Genomic DNA, 13,601 nt, shown 5'->3' on the forward strand with positions numbered 1-13,601 from the left:
TTTTAAAGAGTTGAAAATAACCATAGACATAATTACGAAGTTAATCCCTAATGTTTTTCTAAAGTAACAAAATTAGGTACCAAGGTTTAAAAGTTGCAGATATGGGTACTAAGGTTTTAATTTTGTAACAATATTAGGTGCTAACTTAAACTTCCGTTAAAAATTAACGGATGTTTTAACTCGCCGTCGTAACGCTTGGGTTTACCAATGCCCATGCTTCAAAGCTCGATTTTTACCGACCAAATAAACATCGTTTTAAATATTTTAAAGAGTTGCGATTGGTTTCCGGACAGGATTTTGCCTGGTTTTAGCTGGCGGTTAACCGGTTTGAAACCGATTTCGACGGAGAAAATTACAAACCCGCTCCAACCTACTCTTCAATCGGTGTTTCTACCAAATCATTTTCAAACTGGTTCAATTTCTGTTTTATTTTCGGGTAATACATCCATTGAATTAGTTGTGACCTCAAAGCTGTTGGTTTTCTGTTTGATTTTTGGATGATGGCGGAGATGTCATGTGAAATTTGTGACGCCACCAATCAGCATCGATAATCAATTAGGTTTATTTACTTTAACAATTACTTCGTTTCATCAGCTGTTTGGTTTCTACGTTAAGAGTTGACGGTTAATTTGAGTATCACAATGACAGAAATGGTAAATCACTTTATTGTTCTCTTACTCGTCTGATGAATAAAAGCCCTAATTAAGTAGTTTCTTTCAGGATCAACAAATTGCAGAAACTATGAAGAAGAAGATGCATGATTTGAGAGCAGAAGCTGACAAGGCAGGTGCTACGGATAATGTACACAGATTACTTTCACATCTGGAGACATTAAAGGTATGTATAATTAAACACAAATTTGTGCTTTTGATGTTATTAGACACCTTGCAAACAATTACTTGTATTGGTTTGGGTCGAAAAGCTTTCGGTTTAGTTTTAGGTTTGGATTCGGGTCGGTTTTTGCCATTTGAGCTTGAAAATTTTGGGCAGAAAAAAGAAAGTAATTGGCTAAATTATTGAGGTTTGGATTCTCCGGTGAGACCTAAGTTCGATCCCCACTTGTGTCACGTTTGGTGGATTATGGCGACGAAGGATTTGAGCTAGGCCTTGTGCAAGGTTGTCAGTTCGAATCCCGAGCTCACTCAGGTTTTCGTCCCACCCTGTGTTACGCACAAAGAGTTCTGCTCTTGTGTGCACAACAACTGCTGGTGGTATGGTTTCCTAGGGGAACGCCCAAGCCAAACTCTGAAGCCAGCGTGGGCCCGGTTAAGACAACATAGGGCTCTCCAAATTTGGGAGTGTGGTGGCCTAACCACACAAGAAAGTCACCTTCCACAAAAAAAAAAAAAAAAAAGAAATAGCTAATTGATTATTATATATTTGATCTATAATTTTTGAGATACATTTTTACTAAATTCCTATAAATTACTTAAAAATATAAATGAAAATCTATGAAGTCAGAGCGATGTGGTTTTTTTCGGTTTTTAGTTCATGCAAAACCAAAACCGTAAGTTCGGCATTTACAAAAACAGAAAACCAAACTGTCAGTTTTCTTTATTCAGTTCGTTTTTTCTGGTTTAGGATCGTTTTTTTTTTGTTCCATGCACACTCCTAGTTAGTTGTGCATTCTTATGTATTAACCATCAATCCTGATTATAATGAGGGAGTATAGAATGCTGAAAGCAAACGGTTGTGTCTCCATTGACATAAATAATTGTATTTAGGTTCTCGAGAAGCAAGAAGCAGAATTTGAATTAAAGTTCAGTGAAGAACATTCCAGATTGCAAATGGAGGTCAATGAGCTGGAAGAGATGATACAGAGCAATGAACATGGAGGGAGTTCTGCCGAGTGCGTTGACCGTTTGTTGACTAATGCAGTTGACAGACTGAATTCAGCAAAAATGGTATTGCATGCGTTCCTTTCAAATAGTTTCTGCTTATGTGGACAAATAGATAGCATAGGCATGCTAATGTCTGTGTGTGATCTTTTGTGATCCAAGGGTGTCAATGTGTTGTATTCATATCGGCAGATTTTGGTTATATAAAGTAAATAACTTTGCGATAAGGGCAACTTATTAATCCGAGCATAACCTAATATGATTAAGGGCACGATCAAGAAAAACCCTATGAACTTCCACCCTTTGCATTTTCACTGATGTATGCACACACACACATACTGTGCAGGTAAATGCATATTTATGCACCATGGATGTACAAAGTGAAACATTCTTTTTTATTCTAAAAACATATTATTTATCAAACCAAAAAGGGTTGTGTATATTGGTGGTTCATATTAGTAGGGTTACATAGGGGCTTTGTATATACACTTTAATATTACACGTAGGTACTATCTAGACTATGACAATTACAATTAGGTACATAACATGTGAGTTGGTCACAACTTTGTAAAGATATTAGCAATTTGATCATTCGTCGATATAAATTGCAGAGATTTCTCTATGCAACCTTTAACAAAATAAAAATCAGCTTCCACATGTTTTTTCCGGCCATGGAAGATAGGATTAGCCAAAAGGTAGGTTGAACTAGATTGTCACACCATAGTGCAGGAGTTTTAGTTGTCCCAACACCAAGTTCACGAAGAAAAGTTTTTAACAAGGTAAGTTTAGTCAACGTGCCTGCAAGAGCTTTTAACTGGATACCAGTGGTATTCAGAATTGCAATGAAAATAATATACAATCCATTTAACCGCATATCAGTGGTATTCGGTTGGGGTATGCATAAATTGACACATGTCATTGACCGCAAGTATAGTATTGGGCAAATAAAGAGTAACATTCTGAAGGTACCGGCAACATGCCTTTGCTTAACAGGATCAGAGAAGCAGGGCTGAATTGCCAATTCTCTTTTGTTTATTTGAATTGTTAATTGTCTTTGTATTATTTAGTATACACATATCATGCCATTTTCAAGTGTCATAGGTATTGGGTTGTTCGTTGTTTAGGTTTAAAAAGTTGTACATAACTAGTCTAATAGCATTTAAAATTTACTTGTGCCATGGCCCATGGTTTTGTAAGATTCATGTTTTTCTGATGTCATGTAGGCCCTTGCATCAAAACTAAGGGATATTACATTGCTAAAGCGCCAGCGTGATGACATACCAACACAAGCAGAACTCATCCAGTAAGTTAATTTTCAATATCTTGCTCTACTATTATTGTGTTAAAATTTAGAACCTTGCAAGATTCAGAAACCATTAACAATATATATTAATGTTTAATGTAACAAGATTTATGTCTATTCTGCAGGTATGAACGTCGGTTTTCAGAACTCAATACTCACATCCAGGTATGTTATATATATTTCTATCTTTATGATCAGTACATCATTTGGTCCCAAAAAACAATATTGGTTTCTGAGTTTTGATGATTTCATTTCACTCTTTTATTTGTTAGGGTAAGCTTAGGCAAACTCGTAAATACTATGCAACATATAATGCTTTGTTGGAAATAAAAGAACTGATGCTAAAAGAAACATCCTTATTGAACTCTTTAAGTTCCCAGGTAAACTAAACGTATGTTTCTTTCTGCTTTGACTTTTTAACTATTATCATTGATGTAATCTCCTTTGACAGTTTCATGACGCGCTTAATACTCCTGCTGGCCGTGCAGCATTAACTAGTTCAATGGATGGAATTTCAAAGAGTATTCAACAGGTAATAAATACAGTAACAAGTTATTTCTCTACAGTTTGACTTTTGTAGTCAAATGTTCATAATAATTTTTCTATTTATAGCATTTTTTGAAAATTTTGAAGACATGGATGCTTATTTCTTTTTACAGAAGCTCCAAAATGTGCAAGTTTCACTGCAAGCAGAGCAAAAAGCTTGTGAAGCCTTGAAGAAAAGGCATGCGGAAGCAAACTCGGAGAAAAGGCGTTGCTACTCGTTGTTAAAGGCTTTTCAAGTAAGTGAAATTATGAAGTTGTTTTATAGCAAGTTGTGAAAGTGATGTATGCAAAATTTAATTTATACCAAAGTGCCTTTGGCCTAGCTTAGTAGGCCTGGGAAACTGGGCAGGCCGGGTGGATTCGGGTCACAGCTCAAAACGGGTTCAGGTCAATATGGGTTTTGGCTTTTGAGCAAAATGAGTCCGGGTCAAAACGGGCCACTTTAACACATCAATTTGTTTTGGCGAAAATGTGGTCAGGTTGCAGTGAGTTATATCAGAAAAGAGTCATAAAATAGGTTCACCCGCAATAGTTTCTTATGGTGGCCAGTGGCAGCGATGATGCTGGTGATGGCAGTGGCGATGGTGTTGGTAATAACGAGTTGGTGGAGACAAACCATAATCTAACCCATTTGGACTCTTTTAAGTTGATAAATTTTTATATTAGTTACTCGTTTTGACCTGTTGATTAACTTAAGTAGATCCAAAATGACCCGTTGACTAATTTGACTTGACCCAACTCACCCAAGTGTACCCACATACAATTCAATTTTGCCCAAATCAACCCATTTTTTGGAGAGTGTGTCATGATTGCCACCTATAGCCTAGCACTACCAAAGTCTTGGATAAGGCTTTGCCTTTCCGAACAGCGAGGGTTCAAATCCAATGGTTGTCAAAAAAAGGTGTAATTTAGGAATCGAGTTAGAGAGTGTCTGAGTTGCTTTTCTTATTAAAAAAAACGAAAACTTAATTTATGGTGTTCTGGCCTTATCGTGGGCACAAACAAGTTAAGCCCTAAAAGTCCAGAGAAAAGGTAGCATGCATATTGATGTCCTTCACAAGGTTCATCAAAATTTTAATTTGAATTAAAGTAGTCACAAATGAACTACTTTATACATATATAGATTCGATAATTGGATTTGACCATAAGTTAAACATCTAGGATACCTTTTTAATCTGTTTAAATTATATGAATAAGGATGACCTAGCTTAATAATGCAGCATAATAGTTGGTCTTATTTACGTTATCCTCACATTATTAGATGGCAAATTTGATGATATATTTGACAAAATGAGTAGAATCTTATGGACGTTTATCGTTGTTACTCGTATTATCAGGAAGAATGCACGAGGAATGGGAGACTTCGGAATCAAACTCAAGAGATTCACATATAGAATGTATCTCTTTCTTTGCAAAAAGCAAATTCTTCTTAAAACTTTCCAGTAATCTAAACTTTTAAAGGTAAATATGGTTCACAAACTCAATTTTAATATTTAAGATGGACATGTTATAAATTTTGATAATGTGGGATTCTCGTATCATTTACAATTAATGTTTTGAGTATACGCTGGTGTCCAAACGCCCTCCGGACTAGTCCCCTTGAGCTTTGCCACATCATCTTGAATTTAGTCAATAAGTGACTTTGATACCATCTGTAACATCTAACCTATAATACTAGTTAATATCATGCATCAGGTCCGTTTCATCAAGTGGGTCGATTGGATCACATAATCGCACCCGAACCTGAAGATCTGTCATGACCCGACCTATCTTGAACAAATGGGGCCACATTTTATTTGCATTTCTTTTCCACATTTATTTTATTTTTAGTTTGTTGTGTTGTTTTATTTTATTTTTATTTTCAACCTATGTTTAGAGATCATGGGCTGGGCTAGATAGTGGGTTACCTTTTAGTTTCCATATGTTTGACAGTTTGAACAATGGTGAAAATAATGAAAATCAGAAGTTGTATTTGATGAAAAACATGTGTGTTAATTTTTTCTCAGTGGAGTTGAGTTAAAGTTAATTCGTCTATGCTAGCTCGATTCTGGCATCTCGAGTGGTGTTCTTAGACACAGTTTCTTAGCTGGGGTGGTGCCCGGCTAGTTATCGCAGACCTACGGTTTGAGTCGGTGATGTATCTATATCCGAAAACGAGCCATTGATCTATCCCTTTTATATTCTAATCAAATTCCTATTTGTTACCGATTGATTTCCTATCAGCTTGGTTGTCTTATGAGAAGCTAACTTTATCAAATTTAGTCATGATACTTGTTAAAATATGATGTTGTAACCTAATTTGGGATTAAGAAAATTATATAAACCGTCTGTTTACATGCTTAAATCATGAATATTGTGGTCGTTTTTGTTGTTTGTATTTACTCTTTACTCCTATAAAGTAAAATATCAAGACGTACGCCCTCATCATCTTCTATCTCTATTTTTTCTTGAATTATAAGTATTTTTTTGGAATATTTTATAGAATAGTAACCAAGTTTCAAAAAGTGTTCCAATTAGGTTACTTATGCAATTTTTTCCCAGATCAAGTCACTAAATCTTCAAATCGAGTCTCACCGATTTTTTTGTGCGTCAAGAAAGAAATAGAGGATAAGATATGGGAGTTGGAATTTGCAATATATGTAGTTTAAAATAATTTAATAAAATGTTAATTGTATTAAAATTTAAAAATAAAAAATAGAATTCATGTTGCCACTCAACGTCAACATTAAGAAAAAGATAAAACATTTCTTATGTGAGACAAAAAAAGAAAAAGGCTAAAAAAAACATGTTAAAACATTTAATTTAATAAAATATGAAAGTTGAATGACTTAATTGAAAAATTTTTTAAAGCTGAGTGACCTAATTGGAACATTTTTGAAACTTGATTACTATTTTTTGAAATTGCGCTTTCAAAAAAAAAAAAAAAAACTATATAATACCGGTGATTACATATATAAAACGAACCCAAAAGTTAACGAATGACATAGGTTTTGATGATCAATGAACTCAGCTATTGTATTTATTATTATTTAATAAGTTTTCACCTCTAAAAAATTGTACGTAAAATGTGTTTAAACTTTAAATTGACTTAAATTTTATCTAATCTAATTATTTTCCACCTTTGATACATAACCAGTTTAAAGAAGACTTATATAAATACTTGTTTCTTTTAGTTCAACTAATACATGAAACACTTATGTCATATCTATAGAGCACTACGTAGTTACGCAACCTCATAGTTTACTTAAAACTGGCCATGTACTCCATAATTTCTTTTTGTCTTTTTTAATCTTATCACTATAAACTCTTACCTACTTAACTGATTTACTTTTTAGTCAAAAGAAGAATAATTGCCAAACCATTATAACTTTTTAAATCTTAATTAGACAAATGAAATTTGATTTAGAAAATCATGAGAATAACTTTTCTATTATAGTTATTGTTTATTCGGGTAATGATGTTATCTTGATGAGTGGATGTTATTGTCATGAGGATTTCATTGACATGATGAGACCCTTTTTCAGTCATGGTGCTTGTATACATGCTTGTCCTAAAGTCCACCATCGATCATCTTCTCATCTTAGGATATCCACTAATGACTGATTTCCTATATTTATTTATTGTAGATGTAGATTAATGTTATTTATTTTAGTGTGTATATATATATATGGTTAGGTTAAAATGAAAACTCACTTGAGTTGTGAAAACTCTAGAAACTCATTCTCAACCAAATGTTTTTAATTAAAGTTTGAATCTTGTGATACATAATTAAAGTTAATAAAAAATGTAAACATATATATAACATTTTCTCTCTCCTGAAAACATATATAAAAATTAGTAAAAAAATGTTAAAAAATAGCAAAAAAATGTTTTTTTTGATTTTTCGATGTTTTGTATTAAATGTAACAACATATATTACGTGTGTAACAAAAAAAAAACGATGTTACATAGGGTTTCCACAACTTAAGTGGGTTTTCATTTTATACTTCCCATATATATATATATATATATATATATATATATATATATAAGGGAGATGATCAAGAGAGAACTCCTTCTTAAAGAGAGAAGTAGAGAACTAATAAAGAAATATTTTTAATTTAATTAAAAAAAATATTTTTAAATTTTTGTTTTTGCCATTATTCTTATATTTTGTTACCATTCACTCGAAAAAAATAAAAAAATAATAATAAAAAAAACTCGTTGCAGTGCACATATGCAATACATTGACTTTTTTTTTTATTGCATATCTGCACTAGTATGTATTTTGATATGTACAATAGTGTTGAATAGCATATATGTAATTTTTTGTATTGTATTAATGCAATAGTATTATATTATATCCAAAAATACAAAAAAATCAATATAGTGCATATGTGTATTAGTGTTGTATTACATATATGTGATAGTGTGTTTTGAGTACAATTATTAGTGTTGTATTTGCATATATTCAATAGTGTGTATTGTATAATGCAAGTGTGTTGTATTATATGCAATAAAACACTATTGTATATATGTAATACACATTAGTGCGCATATGCATTACATTGACGTTTTTTTAGGAACAATATCATCTTATTAGGAGGAAAAAAAATCGTAAAATATTTTTTAAAAAAAAGTTAAAAATAATTTTCATTAGTTCTCTAGTTCTCTCTAGATCCCACCCCTATATATATATATATATATATATATATATATATAGAAAAGGGTTAAAATAAAAATACATAGTTTTGTAGGAAGAGTAGGAAGGACATAAAATTTAGAGATAGGAAACTATGTGAGACTATTTAAGGAACTTTGTAGGCTAAATACTAGATCATAGGAAACTATTTGGTATTTTTGAAACTACTAATCTTAACCACTAGATCCTAGATCCAAAGGCTTAGATCTATTCTCACTCTTCCTAGAAAACTATCCATTTTTACTATAACCCACCCATATATATATAGGTGGGATCTAGTGAAAACTACTCTTAAAGAGAAAACTTAAAAACTCCTAAAAAACAATTTTTAACTTAATTTTTTTTTTTGAAGTTTCTTTTTTTCCCATTATTCTTATATGTTGTTATTGGTTCAAAAAAAAAAAAAAAACTTGTCGGTAACCTCGTCGGTATAGTGTGCATTGCATATATGCAAAAGTGTTTGTATTACATAGAATGCAACACTATTGCACATATTTGATACACACTATTGTATATATGCAATATAACACTAATACACACATCGAATACACATTAGTATGTATGTGTAATACAACATTAACTCACATGTGCACCACATCGACTTTTAATTTATTATTATTTTTTTTCCATATAATTCAACACTACTACACATATACAATACACAAATATTGAATATATGCAATAAAACACTATTAAACTCAAAAATACATAGTAATACACATGTGTAATACAACGATATCGCACAGTAATACGTATGTGCATTACATCGGTTTATTTATTTATTTATTTATTTTGTTTGAGTGAAATATAAGAAAATATAAGAATAATGGCTAAAATAAAATTTTGAAACTATTTTTTTATTTTTAATTAAAAATAATTCTTTAGGAGTTTTTAAAGGTTTTTAAGTTTTCTCTCTAAAGGTGAGTTTTCTTTTGATCCTCTCCCTATATATATATGGAATCTAGAGAGAACTCCTCTTAAAGAGAGAACTAGAGAATTAATAAAAACTATTTTTAACTTTTTTTTAAAAAATATTTTGCGATTTTTTTCTTTCCTCCTAATAAGATGATATTGTTTCTAAAAAAAAAACGGTTATGTAGTGCGTATGTGCACTAATGTGTATTGCATATATACAATAGTGTTTTATTGCATATAATAATGCAACACAATTGCATTATATAATACACACTATTGAATATATGCAAATACAAGCACTAATAAAGTAACAATTGTACTAAAAACAAACTATCGCATATACGTAATACAACACTAATGCACATATGCACTATAATGTTTATTTTGGTATTTTTGTATATAATATAACATTATTGCACTAATACAATACAAAATATTGCATATATGCTATTCAACATTATTGCAACATATCAAAATACACACTAGTGCACATATGCAATAAAAAAAAGTCGATGTATTGCATATGTGCAATACAACGAGTTTTTTTTATTTTTTATTTGTTTTATATTTTTCAAGTAAATGGTAACAAAATATAAGAATAATGGTAAAAACGAAAATTTTAAAAATATTTTTTAATTAAATTAAAAATATTTCTTTATTAGTTTCCTAGTTCTCTCTTTAAGAAGGAGTTCTCTCTTGATCCTCTACCTACCTATATATATATATATATATATATATATATATATATATATATATATATATAGGGTTAAGGTTAAAATAAAAACCCACTTGAGTTGCGAAAACTCTAGAAACCCATTCTCAACCACATGTTTTTAATTAAAGTTTAAATCTTGCGGTTCACAATTAAAGTGAATAAAAAATGTAAATATAAATATAACTTTTTCTGTCTCCTGAAAACATATATAAAAATTAGTAAAAAAATAGCAAAACATTTTTTTTGAGTTTTCCATATTTTGTATTAAATGTTACAACATATATTACGAGTGTAAAAAAAAATGATGTTACGTAGGGTTTTCACGGGTTTCATAACTCAAGTGGGTTTTCATTCTATACTTCCCCTATATAAATATATAAAATACATGAGATAATGGTAAATTAAGTCACTTGATTTTAAGAGTTTTATAAATTATAATGCATAAAGTACATGTATTAATAGAGGTAAACTTGTCTTTTAAACATAACATAATTTATCCAACTTACACGTTTACCCCCTCATCTTTAACCATATTATGTTTATAATTTTAATTTTAAACTAGCTTCTCACCCCATGATTTTAACACGACAACAACTTTTTCATACGCTAATATTTTTGTAGAAAAATTACACCATAAAAACGAGCATTTTATTCCCTTTAATTTTCGTACTTGACGGATTCGTGTTGCGTGTTAAGAACACGCTATTCGAGATCATTTTGAACAAGAATACAAGTAAGCAACACAGATTTAACTTGTTTCTTACGGCAAAGAGCGTCGCCCACGACATTCGCCTTACCGGGATGGTAACGAATCCCGCAATCATAGTCGCCAAGCAAATCGGCCCAACAACGTTGTCTCATATTGAGTTCCTTTTGATAAAAAATGTGTTAGAGACTCTTATGATCGGTAAACACTACATATTTAGTACCATAGAGGTAATGTCTCCAAATCTTCAAGGCGAATACGACAGCACCAAGCTCGAGATCATGCGTCGTATAATTTTTTCGTGAACCTTGAGTTGTCTCGAAGCATATACAATAACCTTGCCTCGTTGCATAAGAACACAACCTAGGCCTTGGTTAGAAGCATCACAGAATAGATGAAATCTTCAACACCTTCGGGAAGAGCAAGAATAGGAGCATTGAAAAGCATGTCCTTAAGTGTTTGAAACGCTTCTTCTTGCTTTGACCCCCACTCGTAAGGTTTACCCTTATGTATAAGAGCAGTGAGGGGCAACACAATCTTCGAGAAATTACGGATGAAACGACGGTAATATCCCGCCAAACCAAGAAAAGAACGAACTTCGGTGGGAGAAGTTGGTGTCTTCCAATTCTTGACGGCTTCAATCTTCGCGGGATCGATATGAATACCCTTTTCGTTAACAATATGGCCCAAAAATTGAACTTCTTTAAGCCAAAACTAACACTTTGAAAACTTGACATACAATTGTTCCTTCCGTAGGAGGTCAAGAATAGCATGTAGATGCTCTTTGTGATCGTTTTCGGATTTTGAGTAGATCAACATGTCATCGATGAAAACAATTACGAATTTGTCCAAGTAGGGTTTACACACACGATTCATGAGGTCCATGAAAACCGCGGGTGCGTTAGTTAGCCCAAAAGACATAACATACAATTCGTAATGCCCATATCAAGTATGGAAAGCAGTCTTGGGTATGTCATCTTCATTAACACGAAGTTGATGATAACCCGAACGGAGATTGATCTTCGAGAAGCAAGCGGCTCCTTGAAGTTGATCGAAAAGATCATCGATACGAGGGAGCGGGTAATGGTTCTTGACAGTGAGCTTGTTGAGTTCGCGATAATCGATGGACATACGAAACGATCCATACTTCTTCTTCACAAATAACACAGGTGCGCCCCAAGGAGAAGAACTTGGGCGAATGAAAGCCTTATCGGAGAGTTATTGTAATTGAATCGAAAGCTCTTGCATTTCGGACGATGCAAGACGATAAGGTGCTTTAGCAACGGGATTAGCTCCAGGTACGAAATCAACACGAAACTCAAATTGACGAATAGGAGGAAGTCCAACAACGTCATCAGGAAAGACTTCGGGAAAATCACACACAATAGGAATATCTTGAATTTTCTTCTTCTCCTTATCTTTCTCCACCACAACCGTCAAATAGGCAGCGTACCTCTTACGCAAATAACATTGAGCTTGAAAGCATGACATGAGATTAAGCTTAGAAGCAGGCGTACTACTGAATACCTTAAGAATGCGACCATCTTGAAGAGGTATACGAAGGAACTTATCAAAACAAATGACCTCGACATGATTCAAAGTTAACCAATCCATCCCAACTATGACATCAAAACTACCCATTTGCATCGAAATAAGATCTATGCGGAACTTGACCTTATTAAGAACTATGACACAATCCCGAATAACTGAATAAATCGTAATCGAATTCCCATTAGCTACTTCTATGGTAAAAGGCTTAGACAACCTATCCCAAGGCTTATCAATAATGTATGCAAAGTCTAAAGGGATAAAACTCTTATCGACACTAGTATCGAACAACACAGAAGCAGAGTGGTTATTAATAGAGAACATACCGTTCACCACATCACTTGAACTTTGGGCTTGGCACATATTCATCATGAAGGCATGACCATTCGAACCTTAAGGAGTTGGTGCAGCTTGATTAGTCGGAGGGGCTTGGATAGCAGGGACTTGAGCACTAGCAGTTGGCAGAGCCATAAGTTGTGGAACTTGAGGAGCATATGTGTGAGGTGCAAAGATTGGAGGGATCGGGGCTTGGTAAGTTTGCACTTGGTAAGCTTGGCTAGTGTAGTATGGTGCAGGAACAATTTGGGCTTGATGAGCATAATACGGTGGAGGCATCACATGGGCTTGATTGGCACAGGCTAACAATGGGCACATATTGCGGAGATGGCTAGGATATCCACAATTGTAGCAAGCACGGGTATTGGGAACACTGGCTTGAGCTTGAGGGTTATTAGCAGCTCTAGGAGCAGACGGTGCGGGTTGTTATGGAGCAGCTCCTGCATTTGGAGGTACACAACAAGTATTGGCAAGATGCCCATAACGATTACACGTAGTGCAAAGACAACAAGTGGTCGATGCGGGGTGATGGCTGTTACAGATTGAGCACAGTGGGTGCGGTCCATTATACGGCTTCTTGTTGGGTGCATTTTGGTTTGGGGCTTGGTTGTTGGGTTGGTTCACATCATAGTTTTGTTGTTGGGTTTTGCGTTTTTGATTGTTGTTCTTTTGGTAACGGTTAGAGTTGTTGTTTTGGGTAGGCTTAGGGTCGGCTTTGGCATCAGTAGAGGATTCGGCTTTACTCTTTTCAGCAGCAGGCTTGGAGTCCTTTCGGGATAGGGTACCATCACGAACGTGATCATCAGCCAAGGTAGCAGCGAGGGCTATGGCTTCCTCAATTGTGAGAGGGTCTCGACTGATAACCGCGTCACGAAAGATAGTGGGTAGTCCACGGATATACTTGCGGATACCGTGGGACAAAGGGGTTACAAGATGAGGTACCACCCGGCTTAGTTCCTTGAATCGGTTCGAGTAAGTTGAGTTACACCACCGATTTGCTTTAGCTCCCAAAA

At 33.7% G+C, this 13,601-nt stretch overlaps 1 protein-coding gene across 1 annotated transcript; it reads left to right on the plus strand.

Annotated features, from left to right (window-relative positions):
- The first annotated feature begins 636 nt into the window (after positions 1-636).
- Positions 637-5,446, plus strand: LOC143574286 (uncharacterized). The gene is made up of 9 exons (XM_077058945.1): positions 637-653; positions 721-837; positions 1,725-1,904; positions 3,062-3,141; positions 3,267-3,306; positions 3,414-3,521; positions 3,593-3,673; positions 3,801-3,923; positions 5,025-5,446. The coding sequence occupies exons 1-9, from the start codon at positions 642-644 to the stop codon at positions 5,079-5,081; spliced, it is 798 nt and encodes a 265-aa protein (XP_076915060.1). The 5' UTR covers positions 637-641; the 3' UTR covers positions 5,082-5,446.
- The last annotated feature ends 8,155 nt before the right edge of the window (positions 5,447-13,601 follow it).

This window comes from Bidens hawaiensis, unplaced genomic scaffold (assembly GCF_021521415.1).
Source record: "Bidens hawaiensis isolate Kalapana, Puna unplaced genomic scaffold, B.hawaiensis_p1.1 tig00001412_1, whole genome shotgun sequence".
Taxonomy (NCBI): Eukaryota; Viridiplantae; Streptophyta; class Magnoliopsida; order Asterales; family Asteraceae; genus Bidens; species Bidens hawaiensis.